The sequence below is a fragment of the Phoca vitulina genome, unplaced genomic scaffold, assembly GCF_004348235.1.
Source record: "Phoca vitulina isolate PV1807 unplaced genomic scaffold, GSC_HSeal_1.0 scaffold40, whole genome shotgun sequence".
NCBI classification, from domain to species: domain Eukaryota; kingdom Metazoa; phylum Chordata; class Mammalia; order Carnivora; family Phocidae; genus Phoca; species Phoca vitulina.
Window position 1 is genome coordinate 11,505,774 of NW_022589743.1, and position 24,294 is coordinate 11,530,067.

The following is a 24,294-nucleotide window of genomic DNA, read 5'->3' on the forward strand; positions in this document are numbered from 1 at the left end:
GATCTTCTTGGTCTCCAGGAGGTGGTAAAGATACAGACAGCGACACCAGAAGGCAGCTATAGATTGGTTAAACTTTATTTCCTCTGAGTCTCTGGGGAGGCAGCAGGGATGTAAGGCGAAGTGGCAGTAGCTGCAGGGGCCTGAGCAGAGCTGGTGCTGGGAGGGGCCGGCATGGGCAGGACGAAGAGGAGATTTAAATATCCAGGATTGAAAGCCAGCTAATGCGTCTCCTTCATCTGTCTTTGGATTTTGTGCAACATCTCCTGCATCCGCCGCAGCTGGAACAGGCACACAGAGCAAAATGGGGCCTTGTAGAGTCCTACAGTGCTAAGGAAGTGCCCCCAAGCTCTGATCCCTTAGCCAGGGCCATGGTAGCCCAGACGTGTGATGGAGACCCTGGGTAGAACAATCAATCCACCAGTCCAGGACCCAGATAGGTACCGGGGCCAGGGATCTTCCTACTCCCAAACCAAGAAATACTGAGGTTTATAATTAAGCAGGGACCCTCCATGCTGTCAATCCCTACCACCCCACACTGCTCTCACCTCCTCATCTTTCTCTCGGATCAGCCTCTCTGTTTCTGGATCTGTCCCCGGTGGGACAGCAGGGATGGGGAAGTCGGTACCACTCTCTCGAGTCAGTTTGCTGAGGGGAAGGGGAAAAGGGGCTTGGTAAGGCTAGGGGGACCCCAGCACCTGCTTGGACTGAGCCCAGGGCCTGTAGAAGAACAAAGGAAGGGCTTGCTCTCACCCAAGGCTGCGCTTGGGATCCCCCCCGCTGCCAGCTCTGTCCTGGCTTGTGGCCATACTTGCGATTCCTTTCTTTCACCACCAGGCGGGTCATGCTCTGGATGCACTGTGCCCGGTAGTTCTCATAATGTGTCTCCCGCGTCACATCCTTCAGGTCCTGCATGTGAGTACGCACCAGCATTGTCCTCAGCTTCACAAAGTCGCAGTGTCCTGGGTTTTCCACTGCATAGCAAGGCTAGGGGTCAGCCAGGAGCATGGGGAGAGCCGCTGAGGGCAAGGAGATGCCCTGGTCACAAGCTCAGTGCTTTACCTTCCACGATGCCCCAGGGGTAGAGCCGGCCCCGAACTCGCCGCCCTCTGGCCTCTACCACAGTGTTGCTGCCAATTACAGCAAATGGGATGCTTTCCTGGAAGAAGTTGGGGGGGGCTGTCAATACCCCCCATTCTCACCTGTTCTTTTCCACCTATATCTTTATTTTCTCTGCTTCACTCTAGGAAAACAGGGTCCTTTCCCAGCCCTTAAAAAGAATTCTACTTCCCTCTTCTGCCCCGAAGAAACAAGATGGAAAAGGGATGCCCTGGGGTGGCCCCACCTTTAGGGCTTGGTCCTGTAATTTGAAGTCCTCATCCTCATCAGAGTCGCAGTCTGGGAACTGATAGACCTTGATTCCAAAGCGCTCAATCTCCTCTCGGATCTGGCAAACACATGAGGGGCCCACGGTTCTGGCGACCCCAGCCTTCCCAGAAGCCCACCTGCTCCCCTCCCCCCACCAGCTTCCCTCACTTTGCGTTTCTTGCGCTCCACTTCAGGAGGTGTCAGCGTGTCCGCCTTGGCCAAGATAGGCACGATGTTGACCCGCTGATGCAGGGCCTTCATGAATTCAACATCCAGTGGCCGGAGCCTGGGGAACAGGAATGTGTGACCCTGGGCTAGCAGCAGCCCTGCCCCTGGCGCTCTCGGCCGGCTCCCTTGGCAGCACCTGGTGGGCTCAGGAGCCTCAGGCTCAGACCGTACCCGTGGCCGAAGGGTGAGATGAAGTACAGGCAGCAGTGCACCCTGTTGTCTTGGATGTTCTTGCGGTTCAGGCCACTCTCGTCTCGGAAATACTGCTCAAACTGCTGGTCGATGTATTCTGCCACAGGCTTCCAGCTGGGGCAGGGGACAGACAAGCAGAGAAACTGTGGGGGTGGGGGCTGCCTCGGGAGCTCGGGACCACAGAGTAGCTCACGCCCTGGGCAGTGTCCTCAAGGCTCTGTTATTCCCTGGCTGCCTGCCCACATCTTCAGGGAGGTACCTGGGGGCAACAGGGGTGTATCTCGCCTGTCCCACTAGAAAACCGGATGAAGCACACAGGCGAAGTTCAATAAATACTAGTTTGAGGAGAGGAAAAGACCAAGGTGACCAAACAAACCAATAAGAATAAGATGCCTGCAGGTTAACGCCACCTGGAAGCCCTCGGTCACGTTCACAGTCAGGTTCATAGTCCAGCCTCCAAACCTTTGTTCACGTGCTTCTACCCTCGCCTCCACCTCTCTAAACCCACCCCATACTTCAAGGCTAAGAACTCTCTCTTCCGTGTAGACTCCTTCCAGTGTACACAATGCTCTCCCCTTCTCTCCACCACACAGTGAAATCCTTTATATATATATATACACACACATTCAAGAACTCCAATTTTCAAGTCTTTTGCTCTTCTGTTATTTAGCTTCATCCTCACTGACAGGTGCCCTAATAGGTGGACATATAAGCACCGTCACTTTCATTTCATACAGGAAGGAACTAAATCTACAGCAGCTAAGAGACAATCCAGATCATTTTGGCTAGCAAATTCTCTACCCACACAAGCCCTTGACCTTCTGACTCCTCAGCGTGCTTGCTGCTACGCTGCTTGACCTATTTACTAACTTGAGTTGATTGACACACATGTGAGCGAACTGCTGTCCCTCACCCCCCACCCCTCACCCCCACCCCCACTAGGACCACAAGCCTCTCAGTGACCAGGATGATTCACACTTGTTCTGTATCCCTTAAAATGCCCAGCACTGGCTGGACACCTAGTATATGCTCAATAAATTCCTGCTGGTTGACTAAATAAGCGTATGTGCAGGTGCATGGCCTGTGAAAGGCCAAGCAAATGAAATTATTATCATTAGGGAAGGGAAGAGGAGGCAAGTAGACTGATTGAAGGAGGGGATGATACTTGGTACAGTAGGAACAAGGTGCTGGTTGGGGTAGAGTTTCATGGCAAGCCCCAGGTGCTGAGACATATACCTAGTGATGATGACACGGAGGCCACCTCGATCCATCAGGAATATTTCCATCAGGAGACGACGTACCATGTGCCAGCACAGTGCCAGGGCAAGACTATAAGAAGAAATGGCCCTCCCCTCAAGGCTAAGACTCTGCAGTTGAAGATGAATCTGTGTGCTAAGCCAAAACATCACATACAGTAATGATAAAGCATGTCATGGGGACCCAGAGCACAGAAAGGTCTGTAAGGGTCTGATGAGTCTGTGGGGCAATTACCCAGGGTCAGCTTTCTGGAAGGGCCACCTGTGCAGTCAACACAGGGCCCTGATCTCAGAAGGGCGCACCCTTGGTTTGCTTCTCTGCTGTGGCCATCTTGAAATTCGTCATCATTTTCAACAAGGGGCCCCGCACTTCTGTTTAGCACTGGTGCTGCAATTATGATCTTAAAATCCATGAGTGTAATGTAAACAGCTCTTTAGTTTTTAATGCACATTCACATGCATCATTCAGGGTGATTTTCAGATCAACTAGGCAAGGTGGTAAGGGCAGGTATGTTTCAGCTAAAGAAACGGGAATGCAGTCATTTGCTCAAGCCCACACAGTAACTAAATGCTGAATCAAGGTCTGAACTCAGTCTAGTGGTCTTAGCACCCCTTGCCTGATTTCATCAAGGGCACCACCTCCTCTCCTGTCTTCATCATTCATTCTGCTTCTCATCTACTCACTTGGGTCTGGCCATTATCTAAGCATCCCTTCCAGTTCCTGAAAAAAGAAAGCCAAGGATGATGGCGTGTGTGGCAAAGCCACCTTTTCTTCTAGCCTAGAGGGTGCTTGGAGCTTAAACAAAGTTCAACCCATTTGTCTCCCCTTCGCCTCTTCTTTCTCCTCCTCACCCCTTCCTCAAGGAACTCTCATCCTTTTAATAAAAGTGGTTTGTGGCACCTAAAATGTGGCTGGTGAAAGAAAAGGAAGAAGGGAGGGGGATGTTTATTGAGCAACTACTAGATGTCAGGCCCTGTGCTACATGTTTTCACATGGGTTTGTTTTTTTGACACTTTCTTCTCTTGCGTCTTCGCCCCCATTATAGAAGTATAGGTCGGAGTCAGAAAAGACGTTAAAGAGCATCTATTCCAACCGTCTCCCTCTCATTTCACAGGAGGAGACAGCTGCCCAGTAAGGGGCGGTGGTGTGCTCGAGGCCACAAACTTTCCTCCTGAGAACTGTGGTTACGTCTGTGCCTGTGGGTGCGCGCGCGCGCGTGTGTGTGTGTGTGTGTGTAATGGGAAGCGGGCAGCTGGGCTGTGCTTGGTCAAACATACCACTCTGTGTTGTTGACTGCGTCCCCGAAACCCGGTGTGTCCACAATGGTGAGCCGCAGCCTCACACCCTTCTCTTCTATGTCCACTGCGTGTTTAGTGATCTCCACCGTTTGCATGATCCGCTCTGGAGAAGGGGGAAACTGAGGCCAGGGCAAGGGCAAGGACCTGCGCAGTCAGGACAAACCGCCCACCCCAACCAGCTCTGCTGCCCAGACTGCCTCATCCACACTGCCCCCCTTCCCACCCCAGGCTGCCTGGGGGCCTGTTCTCTGGGAACCAGCAAGGAGCACATTTCCCAACACAGGAAATGCCGGTGGCTGTTGGCTCTGGCCCCAGCCTCTTCTCTGCTCCCGGCTCTTTTCTTGGATTCCTGGAATCCTTTGGGGGTCAGAGACTCACTCAGAGAGCAGGATTCTGGTCCCTGCCCTGCTTCGGCACCCAAATCTTTAGGGAGCTGGCTGGTGGACTGCCAGGCTAGATAGGCCTATGGAGAGATGCCGTCAATCCCTCTAGGAAGCCATGGTTTCCTGCCTGCTGGGGAAGGCCCCAGGCCCCAGGCTCAGGCGTGGGTTTGATTTCCCAAGTCAAGTCTGCATGCCTGTCTTCACACCCGCCTCCTTTCCTTACCTTCAGCACTGAGGAGTTTCCGGTCCCGGTACAGATCAGTGAGGAAGAGGCTATTGACAAGAGTGGATTTCCCCAAGCCAGACTCTCCTGACAGGGAGAGAGGACAGAAGGTATGATCAGAAGATATGTAGAAGAGCTGTGGCCAAGAGGCAACCCCACTAGAACAAGGTGTAGAGGGAGCTGCTTTCTTATCTAATTGGGAAGAGACATATTGGGAAGGGACATTGAGAAGGTCACAGCACATTAGAGCTTGAAGGAATCAGCGAGAACAGCTTGTCCAGCCTTCTTATTTGAATGAGGCTCAGCGAGGGTAAGAGGTTGCCCAAGGTCACACAGAAAAAGGCAAATATTAGAAAACTGTTGAACAAGTGTTCTTGTACCACTTCAACACCCCCTCGCCCCCCACATACACACTTTTGGCCACCCACAGCTCCTGGTTATTTTGCCAAAAGGCACAGCCACTGGCTGCTTTTTCCTTCCTTACCCACACCCCCTCCCCATATATATACCATCCCCTCCTGCAACACCCCTACCCAGCCCAGCCCTTCCCCTGCTCTACCTGCCACCATGAGGGTAAAGTCAAAGCCCTTCTTCACGGACTTCCGGTGAACTTGATTGGGGAGGGTCGCAAAGCCCACATACTCCTTGTCGTCCTAATGGACAGGAAGGCAGAGTGCATCAGAACGGGAGGCAGGAGGGGCCCCAGGACCCAACACCAGCCTTCTCCCTCCCTCCTAGGTCTCTGCCCCAGCCCTAGAGGAGCATTGTCAGACTCCTTCGAGGCCCTCCTGGGGCCACCAGCTAGGCTCCTGGCCTGCTAATAGTCAGTTTCCAATGCACATGAGCGTCAACGCCACGGAGCCGGGGCTGACACAGGACAGAGAGGCCCCAGCTCATCATGCACGCATGCATGAGTGCACACCTATGCACACACACGCACACATACACGCACATACACTTGGGATCTCTCTGCTCCCTCCCTGGGTCTTCCTGCACCAGCCCTCTGAAAAACCAAGGCAGGGCTGGAGGCTCTACCTCAGAGGAGTCATAGGGATCAAGCTTGCCCCAGGGGCTGCGGGGCCGGGCTGAGGGGCTGAGAGGGGCCGAGGCGGAGCAGTACTGCTGGCTGTCAGAGGCCTGGGGCCGGGAGGGGGGTCTGAACTCCAGGTCATCCTGGTAGAGGTCTGGTGCCTGGGGCCTTGGCTCCAGGACTTGGGGCCTGGACCCCCAGGTCTTGGCCTCTGGTTGGTGGCAGTTCTCGCTTCCTGGGAAATCCTTCACGAACTTGTTCAGTTCTGCGTCATCCGTGTCCTCCAGGAAGCGCTTGATCTGGGGGTTGGAGGTGGGGTGGGGTGGGCAGGTAGGTGGCACGAAGGGGAGAATGAAAGAGGAAGACCAGAGAAGGTGAGAGGGAGAGAGAGGAAAGCGCTTGTGGTTAGAAGGGAAAGAAACTGCACTAGCAGCCAAGCAGAGGAAGCCCCCTCCCTCATCTGCTCCTGTGCCCCCCCAAGCTGAGACTCCAGGAGGGATCCCAAGATCCAGGAGCAGCCCCAGGCAGCCCCCGAAGTCCTCGCAACTGCTGTTGGGATCTGAGGAGCTCCAGTCCTGATGCTCCCTCTCAACGGGGTGCTCACCGCCCTGCCCTTGCTGGGGGTCCGGCCAAGCCAGGTGCCAGGGACTGCCCTAACGGCCAGCAAGCCAGACTGAATAAGGGGGAGCAATAGAGGCGTGAGAGCTGAGAGGAGGACATGGTTCCGGATTCAAGGAGAGTGCGGGCACTCAGAGTGGGGCAGGGGCAGGAGGGAAGTAGGGCAGGGTGCAGCGAGCTGCCGGCCCAGGTAAATCAGGGGCCAGCAGGGGCTCTGCGCCAGCCGTCAGTGCAGGTCAGTGAGCTCTAGGACCAAGGGGCAGACTCCACTGGGGGTGCTCACTGCAAAGAGCTCAGCACAGCTGATGTGACCCCCCCTTATCCAGACACCGTGCCACACCGGAACCTGTGCCGAGGCCCCGGACAGAGGATTAAACCTGCCAGTGGATGCTGAGCACGGGGTGGAAGGGAGCCGGGAGGGACCCAGTGAGGGAAGATGGGAGGACTCTAGGCTGCTGACAGCCCCTAACTGGGAGGGACAAATGGGAGGAAGCGCCCATCGGTTGTCTCTCACCCCCTCTGCCTGGGGTAAGCTTCAGCCAGCAGTGCAGGAGGGGATCTGGCCTGAGCCCTGAACCACAGGGGTGGTAGGCAAAGAATGGCCAGCTCCTCTGTAGAGACCTGTTCCCCCCCATCTCCAACTTGGAAGAGAGGCCGCTCCCCCCCACTCCTGCCATCCACTCTAGACCCAAAAACTTCCTCTCTCCTTTGGGAGCCAGCCCCCTTTGTGGAGTGCCTGGCAGTGCTGGGCTCAGCTCTGCCTCACAATACCCACATGCCACCTCCAGACAATGGACAACGGCCGGCTTCAGCGGCTGACTCACTCCCTGGGGATTGGCCAAGCCAGTGGGGGCTATCCCAGACCACTGTGGAGTCCCGGCCCGGGTGAGGGGAGACAAGATGGCCACAGTCTTCTGCAGGTCCCCAGTTTACAGAGGGAAGAACTGAGGGAGGCAGACAGGCACATTGCCAGGTTTATGCCAGAGGGTAGGGACTGAGACAGCAGAAGGCTGCAGGGAAAAGTCCCCTAAGAACTACCTCTAGGCTGTCTCCTCTCACGTCCCCACAACTGCTTGTAGCCACAGTCTCCAGGGCCCGCCTGGACAGAGGGAATGAGAGAGGCCCTTTAGCCTGGAACTGGAACCAGCATGTGGAGGCTTAGTGACCAAAAGAGGCTGTCCTGAAGCAAGCCTAACAGGCTTTTCTCACTGATAGTATTTGTGGGGTTCCAGTGGAGTAACTGTCCATCCTAGTTTGTTTGTTGTCCTAGCATAGTGATTAAGTGTGCCCCTTTTCACTCTCAAAGTGTCCCGGCTTGGAGAATTCATTATATGGCAACAGAGAAGGGATGGGGCTGGGGGTGGGAGGAGGGGTGTAGCAGGTCTTGTTTTCTGGCAGCTAGAGGCTGGGGAATTCCAGGAAATCCTGCCTCTCTGCATAACCCCACAGTGACCCAGCCCTTGGTCCCAGTGAAAGAGAGAAAACTGTGCTCCACCTGGTTTCCCCAAGGGCACTGAGCAGAGGGGCAGCAGTTAAGGGAGAAAGGAAGACACTGATGGGACCCCTACTATCCCCAGTCTTCCAATAGTCACCAGGAACCCAGCATTCCTGGGTTCCCTGCCAGTCTTGGCTGCTCATCAGGGAGGGGCCTACAGGGGCTCTAGACAAGGAGTCAGGACACTAGGGTCTTCACCTCCTATCTCTCCTCCCCCACCCCCAGCACTCACAGTGACCAAATCATTTTTTGACTTTGAGCCCCAATCCCCATCAAGGCAGGGGGGGAGACAGGTCAGGTCCCCCCCATCTCCCAGAATAGCACCTTACCCCAGCTTCAGTCCTGTCCTCAGGGACAGAACTGCCTTGCCATCCCAGTGAACGGTCCATGTCCCACGCTTCGGACACCCTGTCGGCAAGCTCTAGGTCTAATTTTATCTCCCAGGCAAAGTTCCTCGCACACTGAAACAGCCTGGTCTCGATGCTCTTGTAATCCAGCTTCCTGGCTTGCTCCTTTCCCTTTCTCTTTGACCCCCCCTGTCTTTGTCAGGGGCCAAAAAAGCCTGTGGAATGTCGTTCCCCACCCCCTCCTCCTCCCTTTCCCTTGGCTCCCACCCTCCAAGGACAGCTCAGCTGCAGCAGGATCACTCTGTTTCTCTGCAGTCCCCTCCTCCTCTGATTGGCTGTCCCATGACGCCTGCCCGCTGCCTACCCCGGTGGGCACAGCACCAGCCTCCCAAGTCTGTCTGCAGCACAGGCTCTTGATCAACCTGGCCTCTCCTATTAACCCCCAAGGACCCCGAGGCCTGCCAGAGGGTTGTGAGCTGTCCCCAAGGTGACCTGGCCCATTAGTACATGGGGACAGCCACCCAGGAGACTCCACTCCCAAAGAACTCCAATCTCTTTCACCTTAACTCTAAGCAATGCTGAAGTAGGGTGGGAGGTCTTAGAATCCCTTGGAAATATGTTCTCATGGGAAGAGCCCTGCTTTTCTTCCCAAGTGTCCCTTTTTGTTTTCCCAGCAGGGAACCCCACTGTCTTCAGAAATCTGCCCCTGGATTTCCTTGCAGAGTCCCAGCCACACCCTAGGATACCTGACCTGTGACTCATGGGGACCTATATCACTTCCATCCCCCCACTGCTTCCAGAGAGTCAGTGGGGATGCTGCTAGCACTGGGTCTCTGAGGGGCATGAGTCTGGGCCAAAGGGAGGCTGGTATCCCAGAGGCTTCAGAGCCAGGAGTTCGGTGAATTAGGTGGGAGACAGACTGAGGGGCCTGGCTGGGAGTGTGCACGTGGAGTCAGAAGACCAGTGTTTCTGGGTTGGCCAAAAACACCCTCTGTGATTTTGAATATTATCTTAATTTCGGGGCCTTAATGTCCAATTGTGAATGGCCCTGTCTCGCTTCCCAGGAAGGCTGGGGAGAGATACCTCAAGCTGTTTTGAACCTGAGGAGAGAAGGTACATTTCAAGTCACAGGATTATTAATAATGTTGGCCGGTCATTCTTTTCCCTTGAAAACTAAAACCCCTTTGGTCTCCTAGGCTGGGGAGCTCTCCCCACTGTATCCACTGACCTCCAAAGTAGCTGGGACACTGATCTCCTTTCAGAGAGGGACCCCTTCCAGAGGAGTCTGGCTTGACATGAACCAGTCAGCCGAAGAACTGGTCCTCAAGGGCCTACAGCTGAGGACTCTGGTGGTGGTGGGGTGTCTTTAATTAGAGAGGAACAGGGTGGCTTCGCCAAGCTGAAAGCACGGAGACCTCAGCTGAACTGGACTTAGTGTGTGGCAGAAAAAACCCCTCTTGGTCCCTGCTGGGCTTGGCACTGGGGACAGTCAGTGCTCCCCCAGGCTTCCATCACTGGAACAATCACTGTGTCCGTACCCATGTGGGGAGAAGCAGGGCAGGGATAAAGACAAGCACCACTTGGCCTCTCCCAGGAAGCCCCCTCTGGGGAAGGTCACAAGGTCACCGAGACTTCCTAGCCAAGGCTTGGGCCTCAGCCTGGACACAGCTTGAAAGACAAAAGCCCAAAATGTTGGCCTTTCCAGACTTGGAAGCTTCTGATTCCAGTGGGCCCAGGAAGTTCCCTTCTGGAGGCTGTCCACAGCCAGCGTCCTGCCCCACAGGCTGGTCACAGATCTCCTCCTTCTGTAACAGCCTGCACCTCCCAGTGCCGAGGGCAAAGGCTGGGGGGCTTCCAAACTGGGAGGAGAGGCTTGCATGGGGCCTGGAGGCCCTGACGCCCCGCATACTGTGTCTGTTGCAGGCTCTGGCAGGGATGGCAGGGGAGCTGGCACCCTTATAGTCAGACATCAAAACTTCCCACCTGGGGGCCCCAGGAGGCTGGCGGGGGTGACTATTTCTCCTCCAGACAGGTGGCAGGAATGAGCTCCCCCACCCCCCACTGCTGCAGAGGGACCTGATTTGGGAGTGGGGGAGTGTAGGATGCAGCAGGAGGAAGCTTCCCCATGGTTCCTGTCTCAGAGGCAGAGGGACAGAGCTGATCCCACGGGTAGAATGGTGGGCTGGGCTTCCCTCTCTCAGGGGTCCCTGGGCAGAGCGCGCAGTGGGAAGAGCCTGGGAGCTGCTCTGTGCCAGGCTGCAGGAAGGAGGGCCCAAGCGTCTCACCATCCCTCCTGGGGAGGCAGGCGGTGTTTGTAGGCCTCCTCTGTGTGTTTTCCAAAGGAAGTTGGTACTGGCCCCTGAACCCAGGGTAGGTGGGTGAGGACGGGTCAGCCGGGTAACAGCTGACCCAGGCAAGGGCGGGGGACCCTCACCTCCGCCTGTCGCTGACGCGCCCTCCCCAGCCCAACATGCGCGTCTCTGCTGGCGCCCTCCCCCCGCTCCGCTCAGCACCGACCCACCCCTCGGTCCAAAAACACCGGCAGCATCCCGGGGCTCGCGGCCCGCTCCGTCGCTGCTCGGATCAGAGGGAGAAACTTGGAAGCGGCGACACAGAGACATCCACCAGCAGTGCCCGCCTGTGCCCGCAGCCGGAGACAGCGCCTCCCGCCCCGCACAGCCGGGGCTGCTGCGCCGCGGGTCCCCGCGGAGCCGCCGGGAGCAGCGGGCCCTGCGCGCCCCGGCCCTGCCCCGCGCCCGCGCGCCTTACCATGGCTGCAGCCCGGGCCGGGCCAGCTCCGCCTGGACAGCGCCCGAGCGACCCGCGGCCGGAGCTGCGAGCCGACCTCGCCGGACAGCTGGCCCCCGCCCGCCGCCCTGAGTGCGGACCGGCCGGGGGCGGGGCCTGGCGGCGGGGGCGGGGCGAGCCGGCCCTGAGGCGGGGCCTGCCCTCCGAGATCGCGGGCTCCTGCAGGGGTGAGCGCGGCCCGCGGTGGGTGGTGAGTGGTGGGTGGGCCTTGCAGACCGAGACCCCGGGAAGCGCAGGGTGGCCAGAGGCGCTCAGGACAGCGCTGCACTGGTCACCTGGCTCTTCCTTACTCAGCCCCTAAGAGTGGCCTGTTCAGGCAGCACATGACGGTGGGGGCTTGAGCAAATCCCCAGAGAAAAAGGAAGGGTCCACCTGGCATCCCCAGGAGATGTTTTTGGAAGGAGAGGGGGTTGGCGCCACGAGTTGGAAGAGAAACCATTAGTTACCAAAGGTTTGCAGGAAATGAACCCGGCTTATGTCCAAGATAACAGATTGTCCCTACCCAGTCCACACCTCCTAAGGTAGAATGTCGGACGTTCTCTACCTTTACCCAAGCTATGAAGAGGAGACAAGAGGTTCCCTTCCTGCAGGACCCTAGATTAAAGATTAAAGAGGATTTGCTGCATAAATTATCCAGGGATCATCTGCTGGAAAGGTGGAAGGGAAGAGGCCTGGTGGCCTTTATGGGGCAGTAAAGCCTTGTCTGGGGCTGAGGAAAGTGGGAGGGCCTGGGGAGAGGCCCAGCCCAGGCCTGAGCCTCTTCTCTGCTGGGCAAGCTGGTGCGATGCTGTGGGGACAGATGCCCCAGCAGCTTTAGAGGCATTAGAGGCTCAGAAGGGTCAGAGCAGCAAAGGAGAAGTAGATGCTTAGAAGGTGGGGAGTTGGTAGGGATTTCCTGAGCTAATACAGGTCTGAGCTGGTCAGGCTTCTGTGGAAGTTTCCAGAAGCATGCCTCTCCCTGACTCCCAAGAGCCTTCCCCCAGGGCAGGCTGACTGGCCTGAATATAATTTAGACAAAACTGAGACCCATGCACAACATGGCTCTCTCTCTTGGTAGAAGGGCCCAAGCCTGCCTACCCTATTTCAGTCTGATCTGTGACCAGTGGTCATGGTTCGGATCAAATTAGAACTTAGTAGAAGGGCCTAGGAATGCAGATGAGAACCAGCTCAGAAAACATGGCGTGGCAATTGGAGATGTTATTGGATATTTGGCACTGGTGGACTGAAGGATGGAAGGGGGGGTGCCATTGCTTAAAGAAATCAGGGGCATTCATAAGCTAGCGAGTTGAGGAGAAAACTTCCTAGCTGGGTGACCTTGGGCAACTCACTTTACCTCTCTGGACCTCATTTCCCACACCAGAAAATGAAGGGATTAAATTAGGATAGGGACCAGCAGCTTGGCTCGGATAAGAGGGAACCTCTGAAGGTATAGAAAGGTTCCTGGAAAAGGCCTGGCTAGATCAAGAGATCTGAAGCTGTACTCAGGAAAACAAAGGCATGAAAGAGTTTCTTGAGAGAAAAACCAATGGCTATTGGAAGGCTGCAGAAGTACAAGCAGCTGCCGTCAGACCCGAACATCAGACTCCAGCTACACAAAGCCCCACTATTGGGAACTAGCTGTAGGCCACTAGTACTCATGTTTGCACTCATAAGACTACCTCTTGGGTGCTTCCACTGGCGTTCTGCACGGCCTGGGCTGGGGGTGCTGGGCCAAGGGGAGAAAGCCTATGTCAAGGAAGACAGGCCCCAGCACAAAAGCCTTGTTTTCCACAACTTTAAGTTCCCTCCCCCCCCCCCCCCCCCCCCCACCAGGCCTGGCTGTAGTCCAGGTGTGGACACAGACACATCTCAGAAAGCAGCTCGGCTAGCTCATCCTCAGCTGCGGCTGGAATCCCAGCTCTGCCCTGGCACCTGCTGCCCTGTGTGTCCTGAGGCACATTGGTGCCAGCTTGTTTGAGGGGAGTGAGCCCCTAGAAGAAGCCTGGGACTGTGGACCTCATCTCTAAGCCAAGACTCCTAAGGTCTTGATATTCACAGTGCCTTTGTAATCACTCCGTCAGATGCCCAACAGGAAGCATGCTGGGCGAAATAAAAGCTAAAGGCAGACTTTGAGCCATTCCGCCCACGAAAACCTCGAGTGCTGACCCTGCCACACTCTGGGTTTCTGAGAGAACTTGGCCTAGGTTTAGGACCCCATGCCAGCTTTGGTGATCATCTCACTGCCTGAATGTCTCTTCCCCTCCCTAGGCCTCTGTTTCTCCATTGAAAGATAGGACTGGACTCCCCACAACTCCAGCGCTTGTGCTCTGGGTCGGGGCAGGTGGAGGCTCACACCTGGGCGGAAGCAGGGCCGAGATAAGGCAGCCCAGGTAGGAGTCACTGACCACTGAGTGCTCCTCCCCACCTCCAGTTAGCACGCGGCCTGGCCAGCCTTGCCTCAGTGCCCCTCAGCTCCTGGAGCGCTGACTCTTCCTTAAAATTCAGTATCCCACCAGGAATTGATATCCTTGACGAGAGTAGAATTTCCCAGGCACTGCTGGAGTGGGGGTATTCAGGCCAAGGCTCTGGGGAGTGGACACTTTGTTTGGCACAAAGCCTGACTCTCCTGAGAAACTCAGATCAGCGCACACCTTCAGCCTGCTAGCCAGGGCTCCCTCTGCTTAGGTCAGGCCAATGGGGTCTGTGTGAAAAAACTCCTGGCCCCCTCCATTGGATCTTTCCTGCCTACCCACGGGTGAAGGTTGTGGGGCACCAAATTAAACAAGGATGCTGCACGTGGGCCAAGCTAAAGGCCCAGGTTCAAAAGCCAAGAATAAATAGTGATTACCACAGGATTTCAGATCTGTATGACTAGCAGAGGCCACTCTTGCCTCTGGGTAGCAGAGTTTCTCTTAAGTGGTACAAGAACTAATTGTATCTCCCTTCCCCCAGAGGTGATGAGTCACTGATGACATAGACAGAGGGCCCTAGTGGGGCCAAAGAGCTAGCACTGGGTTGTGTCTTTCAAGGAAACCTTAGCCAGTCTGTCCAGAAAGGTCTGTGGTGAGAAATCAAAATACCCCAAGCCCCTCCCCTGCTCTTGCTGTTCCCCAGTGTCCCAGGATCCTGGGGCAGGCCAGAAATGTGAGTGGCAAGGCCAGGGAGCACTGTGTTTCCTGGCACCTGCTCTATGGCTATGGTGAGGGGCAGTTCTGGAGCCAGCAGAGGGCTAGAGGCCAGCCAGAGGGCCTTTCCAGCACCTTCTCTGCAGTAGGGCAGGGACAGGAGCTGAGAGATGGAAGGGACTTACATCTGCACAGGAATGTGACCCCCTTCAAGGGCCCCCACCTCACCTCCCAGCTTCTTCTTGAATATCTTCCATGGCTAAAAACTCACTGACTCTACCGCCCTTCAATCTTTGGGCAGTAATTTACCAAAGGTCTTCATCATATGGAGTCAAAATTTGTGTCTACCTGGACTTCACCCTCCAAGTGCCTCTATGCTAGAAGCTTTGCTAACTCATTTCACTGGACTTTGCTTTGTTCTTCGATGTCCACACCCTTTCAAGTGACACATCTGTATACTTACCTCCCCCAAACTAACCACAGCCCCTCAAGGACAGGGAAGATGTCTTCTATTTTAACCTCTACTCATTTCAGTTCAGTGAACATGTGATGTAATGTCTTCCTGGATGACCAGGCCTCTACCCCCAGGAGGTGTCTGATCAATATGAATTGACTGAAAGGATTCATTGATCAGTTTTCCACTCTGATTTTTGGAGCACAGACAAGCCTTGAGGCTCTGGGCTTCACTGACCCAGAATTTGCCCTTCATTCTGGCCGCTTGCCAGCTCATACTCACCTCCCACCCTCATAGTTCACATGCAAAGACATAAATGTTACCCTCCCTAAAGCCTTTCCCTTCATAATCTGTGATATCTGAAGGTACTGCTGAAATACTGAGAAGTTACTTTCCAGGAAGATGTGGCTATGGAAGAAGGGTTTCTACACCGTGTGTGAATCCCTAGGGCAGGATGCTCCCTAAAGTGCTCTTGGTTTTGAGGAGCCAGCTCTGAGCCTCAGTTTCTCCATCCATGAAATCGGGAGAAAAAGTCCACCTCATGAGGTTGCTGTAAAGCTTCACTAAGGTAACACGCTTAGAATGGTGTAGCCACTAAAATGAGAGATGGTTATTATCTCAGCTAACGAGAAAATTATCAACACCAAATCAGCAACTGTCAGCTGTCATAATGTCAAATGCTTTCTCTCCAAAAAATGAGGAATGTGCATGTGTAATGGGTGTCGAGGGACGAGAGAAGAGCCTGAGACTAAAATGACGTCGGAGCGCCCACACTGCCACCAGCTGCAGTCAGCCCGTCCAGCTAAACAGCGCTCCCGTCTCTAGAAAGCAGGTCTTGGTTTCAGACTTACTGAGCCGAATTCCCAAGCGCAGCCATTGTGGAGACTCCCGGAGCGACATGACTTTGCTTGTGGTGGGCGTGCCAAGAAAGTGACTCAGGCCAGTGCTGCCCTCCCACCTTCAGGGCCAGAGCCTGAGCTTCTCTCAGGAACTGCCTCACATTCTGTGCCCCTCCTCCAGGCGATCCTTCAGCCCCCACAGTGCAGCTGTCACTCGCCTCTGCGCTCATGGCAGCTGAGCAGAGGAGGGGAGAGGGACATGGCCATCTCTTGTCACTCAGGATAACCTTCCTGTGGCTGAGCAGCTGTCAGGGCGGCTTCTGTGGTAAGATTTTCTTCCTCACCCAAGGATGCTCCCTGCCTGCTGAAGCCAAGCTCCCTCATCTACCCAGGCCTGCTATTGCTCGTCTTACTTGAAAAACCCACCATCTCAAACACCACCAAGCTACTCTGACAGCAAGATACAATGTCGGAGATGGGTTCCAAGAGGGAACCAAGGGGCTTCAGGAAATACACCAGAGAGTCCAAAATAACATGTGGCAGATTCTTCCCCATGTGGGATCATTCTGAGAAGAACAAAAAACCAAGGGATTCTCGTCTCAGTTCCACCATCAAGCCCAAGGGAGAGGCATAGGATTTTCCTGCCCCCATTTCATAGGCAGAGGGACAACCTGCTCAGGTCTCAGAGTGTAGGCAGGATGTCATCCCCCTGCCCTGTGTGTCCGGGGGCTCCTGCTGACATACACTGCACCTTGGCCTGTCCTAGGGTCACCATTTGTCCTAATTTGCCCAGGACTGGTAGGGGTCCCAGAACACAGGATGCTAAACCAGGAACATCCCAGGCAAACCCTGATGAGTTGGTCAACCTAGGTTGTCCCCCAAAATAGCAAGTGTGGGTCAGAGGTTACCAGCCTCCCATCCAGCTCTGGACTTCGCTGCCCATGGTAGCTGGAAATGAACAAGGCACCATCTGACAGGAAAAGCAGCTGGGTGGCAGGGGTCAGGCTGCTATGAAAAGCCCCCCGAGGTGCCCTGCCCCATTTTCAGCATCTCTGCTCCATTCTTTCAATTCCCTCTCTTCTCAGCTACAATGTAGCCTCTGTACAAAGCAAGAGAAAATGAGAGCAGTGGGAAAGATGGTTCAAGGCTTCCTTTCAGACAGCCCACCTCCTGGGATTCTGTTAACATCCCCATGAACACAGAGCATCCCTGCATTCCTCCTGGACTCTGGATTTTTCTGTCGAGGAGTCTACCTGAGCAAAACTTCCCCAAGCCTCAAGTGCCAACAGGAGGCTGGCCATACCATCCCCAGGGGCCAAATGACATGTCACTTTAAAAACACCAGTCTGCTTTAGGTATCACTGAGATGGCCTCCCCTGGTTCCTGGCCTGCTTTCCAGAGTTGGTTTCTTGCATAATTGATAGAGATAGAAAGGAGTAAACCACCTTGTCTGCTGACAGCCTGAGAAGTCATTTTCAAGGGCAATTAGGTTAGGTGCCTTGAGGACAAGAATCTTGGGGCCAAGGCAGCCCCATCCATCAGGGGCATTGCAGCCCTTCCCATCAAGAGCTGCTTTATTCCAAGGAATTCCCCGGGGCTGTGTGAGAAGACAGCCCCAGCTGACCCCATAGGGGACCTTCCTGTTGAGCTTCTGCTAGTTCTGATACCAAAAACAAAACCATTAGGAATGCTTCCCTCAGTCCAGCATAACCTTCTCTGGGGAGATTCCAGCCCCTAATGTACCAATCCAAGGATGAGAAGCATCTGTAAGACCTGCTCCTTAGACAAAAGGGCCTTGAGGAGTCACTTGGGAGGAGACTGACACTTAAGAGAGAAATGGTAGAATCAGGCTCTGTCCCCAGCTGTGGAGCCAGAAGGGCTTGTGAAGCTCAACAACAAACATGCTGCCGTCCTCAAGCCAGGAGCTGTGGCTGGCCACCAGAGAATTCCTGCGAGGAAAGGAATCTGGACCAGACTCTACAGTCAACCATTCCCGGATCAGAAGCACCCCAGGCCTTGGACACAGGCACCACAGATTCTCTATTGTGGGACAGCCTGTGGGCCATGCAGCCTGGAAGACGGGCTGGCGAAGACCTAGCACTCTCACGCTTTGTGAGGAGGCCCTGGCCCTCCTCCATGCCACCCCACTTCCAAAGAGCCAGAGAAGACCAGCAGGCCCAGCTAGTCTCTCCCCAGCTTCTCTTCCCAGCTTCTGGGGAGCAGCCCTGCTATTGAACAGGGCTGGAGAGCTGCAATTATCGAGACAGGATAAGAGCTATTTTGGGAAAGAGCCGTCCTGCTGCCAAGGCTTTTGACTCCCTAAACTAAAACAAGATGCACCAAGAAAGGGTGTGAAGGTGGGGGAGAACAGGGAGGAACTTGCTCAGTCAAAACTATCATATCCTGACTGAGGGAAAACACTAACCCCTTCCCAAAGGTATGTAAGTGCATCAAAGGAGTGAGTGAGAGGCTAGCTATTAAGATAGGAGGGTGTAACTTGACCCCCCCCACCACACACACATATGCCCTGATGACTCCCTTTCCCCTAAGATCCTGCAAGAGCACATATTCAGTCTGCTGTGTTTATTTGGACATTTGAGCGCAAACTATTTCATATTGTTGTTTAAATGTTTCCTGCCCGTGTCTTATCTCCCCAACCAGATGGTAAGTTTCTCATGGCCAAAGAATGTGTGTGCTCTGAGGTTTCAATGCTTCCCCCCGCCAAGTAGTGCCTAGCAGAGTGCTGGGCATCTGAATAAAGTTGTTTGTGGAAGGAAAGGATAGAGGGAGGAAGGAAGGAAGAGAGGAGGGGAAGAGGGAGAAAAGGATTTAGAGTCTTGCTTAGAGGTAATCTCTAGAAGTGGCTGTTCCCACCCGCAGTGGAGCTCAGAGCACGGGGCTGAATAGGAAGCCACGGCAGAGAGGGTGGCAGCCACATTTCTGGCACCCCCTGCCCCCCGCCTTCAGCTGTTTCCTTATCTGAGCTCAGGCTGTCCTGCCCCACCTTCCTTGTTTGTTTTCCATCTGTAATTAACTGTCCATCCTGGGCTAGCCCATGGATGGGGCCCATTAGAAGCCATGCTAGGCTTTGGGTAAGGAAGAGATAGGGCGAGAGAAAGAATGGAGGCAGGAAAAGCTCAGACTATCTTATCAAACATGGACCAAGAAGAACTAAAGTACTTAGAGGAACAATGCACTATGAAATCAGGACACTCTTTGCCAAATTCAGGACACAGGGCTGCTGAGAGCAGAGTTTACCTTGTGCCTTTCCAAGTTGAGGACTCAAATAGTGTGTAACCCAGAAAAGTGTTCCCTTTCTGGAGTGCCCTAGGCTGGAGAGAGGAGAGCCAAGTGGAGACTGATCCAATGTATGGCTTCCCAGACAGCTTTCCCACAGAGCACTTGGCAGGATTTCTCATCTCTCCAGGGCTGCAACCAGCTCATATAGGGCCTTTGTGCAAATCTCCCTCTGGGGAGATGCAGCCCCACAGGTGCACAGCGTGGCAAGTGGAACGGAGGCTAGATTTCAGCCCCCACTTGCCCTGTTAGGTGCCCTTGTGCAGTGAACAACTTGCCCAGCCATAGGGAGCAGTTCTGTCTGTCTCCCTCCATTCCTATTTCCATGAGAGGTTAAGAGAGAGACTTGGATAAGGGGGAGCACAGGAAGACTGGAAGTAACTTCCCAGGGGTATTCTTACCTCCTCATCTGTCATAATGGAGAAGTAGAAGTCGGGCATTCCCAGGGGGGCAGCAAATGGAATTCAAAGAGTACCAACAGGAGGGGAAAAAGAGAATTTTACTAAAGATGTTCAGTGGACTTGGGCATAACCTGGCCCAGCATCCTTCCTAGTGCAAGTGGCCCAAATAGCAACAGCTAGCATTTACTGAGGGCTCACTGTTGCCAGGCCCCATGCTAAGTGCTGTACATGTAGTAGCTTGGTCAGTCCTTATAAGGACACTAAGAGGTTGCCATTGTTCTCATTAATAGGGAAACTAATGATTGGAAAGATAAAATAACTTATCCAAGGTCACCGTGAGAAAATAGACAGGGCTCAAACCCAATACTATAACTCCAGAGTCCATGCTCTACTAAACCTCAACTTTATAGAGCTTTGCTCCCTCTGAGGGGCAGGGATGCCCTTCTCTGCTCTTTGCTGCCCATCACTCGGAGGGCTTATGCTGGGTGGGACTGGATTGCGTTCCCAGGGCTCTCTCCTCCCCAGGAACTTCCTCATCCAGAGCCCTGGCCTCCCTCATGCTCACAGACTAAAGCATATTTTGGGCTACAACATTCAAAGCAGGAACTCCTTGCTACTAAGATTCACTAAGTGAGGGTTGGTCCCCACCTTCCCTCCCACCAGAGAGGTCAAGGGAACAAAGTGGGAGGGGGGTATCTGAGGACACTTCTTTTAAGGATTCTAGAACTGGCTGGCTAAGTTGGTAGAGCATGTGACTCTTGGTCTCAGGGTTGTGAGTTTGAGCTCCATGTTGGGTGTAGAGATTACTTAAAAATAAAATCTTAAAAAAAATTAAAAAGGATTCTAGAGTTGGCTATAGGACCCACTGATGGCCACAAGGTAGAGGCCTGACATCCCTGGAGATCCTGCTGGGTAGCAGCCAATGCCTCCCAGGTCTAGCTATGGGGGCTTGAGGAGAGTTCAGAAGAACCAGAGAGACACAAGAGGAGACCCATCAACCTGAATTAGTGTGGGGTTAGCCCTGAGGAAGACTGTGAAACAGATAGTTTGTCTTAGTGACTTGTTTTTTGGTTTTTTAAAAAATCACATGAAAGGTAAGTCCAGCTAAACTAAAAGGCATGGGCTTAAATTGTTTTCCATTCCAGAAGTGACTACTTCCCATTGAAAGGAGGCCCTTGAAAATGAAAAAGGTTCCAATTCCCAAAGGAATGACTCTTAACGGTGGAATTATAGACAAGATAAGAAGTTCCCCTGCTCCTTTAAGTCAAACCCCCAGTACGTACGGTCCTGATAGACCTAGCTCTATAGATACATAGAGGTCACCCTCCCACCTGTCCTCCTGCCTCCCAGACCCCTACAATGGATCCATAGGAGGGAAAAGCACAGACCTTTTAGCCACCAGATGACACGATTGTGCATTTCCTCAGAGACATCTGAAAGTAACAGAGATGGTTGCTTTTTTTCACTCTGTGGGATGTACGTCCCTCCCCCCACTACTTAACATCTCCCTTTCTAGCTCCACATTTCTCCCCCCAAAGGTGCCCTCAGCCCTTGATTCTCTCCAAGAAGCCCCTGCAGACTAGGACTAAACTCCCCCCTCCCTTTTCTCCACCCTCTTTGTGCCACTATTAATGCCTTTCCCCTCTTTGAAGTCTGGGTCCTAGCATATCTATGCCCCACCTTCTCCACTTTGTTGTCAGAATATTTGCCTGAGAACCTTATTTTCTTTACTAGTCCTTACCAGCCCTCACCCAGCTCAGTTCTTCATCTCCATTCTTGGGAAGCACTTCCCACCCTGCAAACCACTCTCTACTATCTTCCATTGAAAGGTTAAGGAGGGTTGCCTGGAAGAGTCAATGCCTGACGCTGGCCCAAGCACTGTCACCAAAGTCATTAGCTTGGAGCTCAGAGAAGCTGGCAGGGAAGGAATGGAGCAATGGGCTCAAGGATGGGACTAACTTTAGCACTGGCAGGAGGGCAGCTCTGAGGCCCAGATTGAAGAAGGGGGGCCTTTCCTGCCCACCCCAATGTCCCACCTCACTAAATCGGGACGGCACCTGGGCAGTCTGCTTCTTCACATACCCAAGAAGAAAGCACTAAACCTTTGAATGGGTTGTTTGGAGGAGCACTTGAGGGCCTGTGGCACTTTGCTCAATGGTGCCTGGTTTGGAGACTCCTTTGGTAATGCTAGTGGTGGTGGTGTTGCTGGTGGTGGTGGTGGTGATGGACTTGCCTTCTCTCTCTGGAACATCATTTCCTCACAGGAAGGACTTGAGTCCATTTCAAAAAAGGACAATAAAGGATCTGGGGGAGGAGGGGACTTAGACTCAGAATCAGGTGTTGTCGGCCGGCTTTGGGGTGTTTCAACTTCAGGATTGAGTAAGGTCCACCATGAGGAATCAGGCCCATACCTAGGTAAGGACCGAGGGGGTAAAGGCCGAGGGGTCAGTTCCAGTTCTGCGTGGACAGAGTGCTTTCGGGAGGGTCCTGGGGACATGCAGAGGCTTTCTGAAGGCCTTTGGGTGTGCTGCTTATAGCTGTGCTCTGGAGTGACAAACACTGGTTTTGGGGGGCTCTCAGACACTACTCGAGATGTCACCTGGGATGCTGAATGTAGTAACTGTCCCTCTGGGGAGATGGTGACCCTGCGGCCAACCTCGCTGTCTCCTCTGGTTGAGGACCTCAGGTTGGACTCTACTTCTGATGATATTAAGACCTTTGGGGAGGGCTTGATGTCAGCGTAGACAGAATGCTTGCGGATAGACTCAGGATCTGGACGTATAGAAACTCGGTGTCCACCATCCAAATCCTTAAGGACAGAGAGTCTGAGGGATGATTCCATGTTCATATTCCTATGCAAAGCCTTGGGTTCTGTAAAGATTGAGCTGAGACGATTCATTTCAAACTCTTGGCCGGGGATCCTTCTCTGGGCTGTCCGAGAGTCTGCATTGACACGGCCACTGCTGTGTTCTGGGCTAGAGGGTCTCCTTGAAGATCTGATACCAGTAGCAGTCAAACCCTTTCGGATGGACTCAGTTTGGACTGCTTCATCCTTTGGGCAAACTAAAATCCTACGGGGAACTCTGACCCCTTGTGGGTACTGGACCTTGGAGGGTGGGTCTTCTTCTTGTAAGATCTGTACGTTATCCTTCTGGTCTACAAAACTCAACCGGCGAGAGGATTTGGCATCTGGGATTAGTGAGTAGCGATTACTCATGTCACGCCCTGGCTTGCTCTCACCACCTCTTCGTGTTGATTCCTCTCTGGATGGACTAACGTTCCGCTGCATCTGGACAGCCTGGGAAGCTGTCTGACTCTGCTGGCTCTTTCGATGAAGAGAGTGATGGCGGTATGTTTCTGATTTTGATCGAGTCTCATTTCCTGGAGGGACGGGTGTTCCAGCAAGGCCAGGCCCTGACTGGGGGGAGCTAGATCGAGCACAGTCTGATGTTGAATAGAGAGTGGTGAGATGCCCAGCTTCTGATCTTCGATGTGGCAAAGGGCTTACGGGGGCTGCAGCACTTCGTGAGCTCGAGGCAAGAATGTACCCTGGTCCCCGCTGAGGAATTGTGTTAGTATCCTCAGACCCTTTTGGTGCTGAAACTGCTACCTTGGACCCAGTTTTATTAGTCTTGACCATCCGATACACTGAGCTCCTCTGGGTAGATCCCATATTTTACTGGCTGGCTTGTATCAAGGGTCTTAATGAAGTCTGGAAATTTACCCTCAGTTTTAAACACTGCTGTTATTGCACTCCCGCCAAAGTGGCTGTTATTCTAAGAGTGTCTCATATAGTCCCCTTAGCTACCTGCCTGGTGATGTCATAAAGGAAGGAGCTTCCTACTAAACATCCTGGCATACAGCCACAATTTGTTTTTAAGTAGACTCCATGCCCGATGTGGGGTTAGAAGTCATGACCTTGAGATCAAGAGTCGCGTGGTCTACCGACTGAGTCAACCAGATGTCCCTTCAGCAACAATCCTTCAGAGAATCTCAAGCAGTAACTGCAAGGAAACTGAGGATTTGTCTTTGGAGTTGACACCACCAAGTCTTTGGCCAAGTTCTTAGCAAACCCAGATTTTCCTAGTACATGTAGAAGTCTCCAGACTCTCCCTTACTCTCCCCAGATTCTAGGAATTCCCAGACTCATCCAGAGAAGAAATCAGCCTGATTATCCTACTAAGGCAAGCCTACTCAACTCAATCACTCTGTGTTAGTCCCAGTTTTAATAAGATGCAAGTACAAAGTTGTCCCAATTTAGTTCAGAACTGCACTGTATGGAAGTAAAAAAAAATAGAGCTCCAGGCTTTTCTACGTTTCAGAGGTAGTTTGGTTGACCCAGGGGTAAAAATCCAGATTGCTCAAATCATAAATTCTCACATTCTTGGCCCAGGAGTGAGCATAGGATTGTAGGAAGGATTCGGAGTTAGTCATTGGTTTCAATCATAAATGACTAGTTGTGCACCTTAGGCAAGTTACTTGACTTTCCTGAGCTTTGATTTCTTCATCTGGAAACCAATGTCTGGTAGGTGTCGTATAACAAATGTTAGTGTCCTTTCTCACAATCCTCTCCCCTCAGCTATCCTAATTAGATGGACGCTGGTTCTTTCTTGATTTGAAGAGTGCCTTTGCATCTTGGATGACCATTTTGGATGAGAGACACGATCATCTTTCTTTCCCTTTCATAGGCTCCTCTCTACCATATCCACATCCCACTATTGACTCTGAAGGATTATTGCGGTTATATGATGGTCAGATTCATTGTTTCTGGATCTTTAAATTCACCTTTATTGAAGACAAAATTAAAACCAAAACCAACATGTTTTTAGGTAACAGGAATCTCAATAGACTGAGAAACCTTGAGCTACTGACAAGTCTTTATAAAACACTTGGCTAACCATTATATCTTGTTTTACAGAAAAGGATAAAAGTAGAATATTTACAAGCCAGATATC

General features: G+C 53.2%; 1 protein-coding gene across 5 annotated transcripts; it reads right to left on the reverse strand.

The window, feature by feature from the left end:
• Positions 1–59: 59 nt before the first annotated feature.
• SEPTIN4 (septin 4) lies at positions 60–22,979 on the reverse strand. Of its 5 annotated transcripts, XM_032428547.1 has the most exons (14): positions 21,422–22,979; positions 20,728–20,772; positions 19,340–19,347; positions 5,982–6,275; positions 5,506–5,599; positions 4,947–5,033; positions 4,320–4,443; positions 1,765–1,899; positions 1,534–1,651; positions 1,343–1,444; positions 1,060–1,156; positions 809–971; positions 546–645; positions 60–278 (listed from the first exon to the last, which is right to left on the reverse strand). In XM_032428547.1, the coding sequence occupies exons 1-14, from the start codon at positions 22,977–22,979 to the stop codon at positions 219–221; spliced, it is 2,985 nt and encodes a 994-aa protein (XP_032284438.1). In that variant the 3' UTR covers positions 60–218. The 5 variants fall into 5 exon arrangements, with proteins under 5 accessions (XP_032284438.1, XP_032284440.1, XP_032284439.1 ...); XM_032428549.1 differs by lacking the exons at positions 19,340–19,347; positions 20,728–20,772; positions 21,422–22,979 and adding an exon at positions 11,206–11,338; XM_032428548.1 differs by lacking the exons at positions 19,340–19,347; positions 20,728–20,772; positions 21,422–22,979 and adding an exon at positions 8,419–8,669.
• Between the last annotated feature and the right edge of the window lie 1,315 nt (positions 22,980–24,294).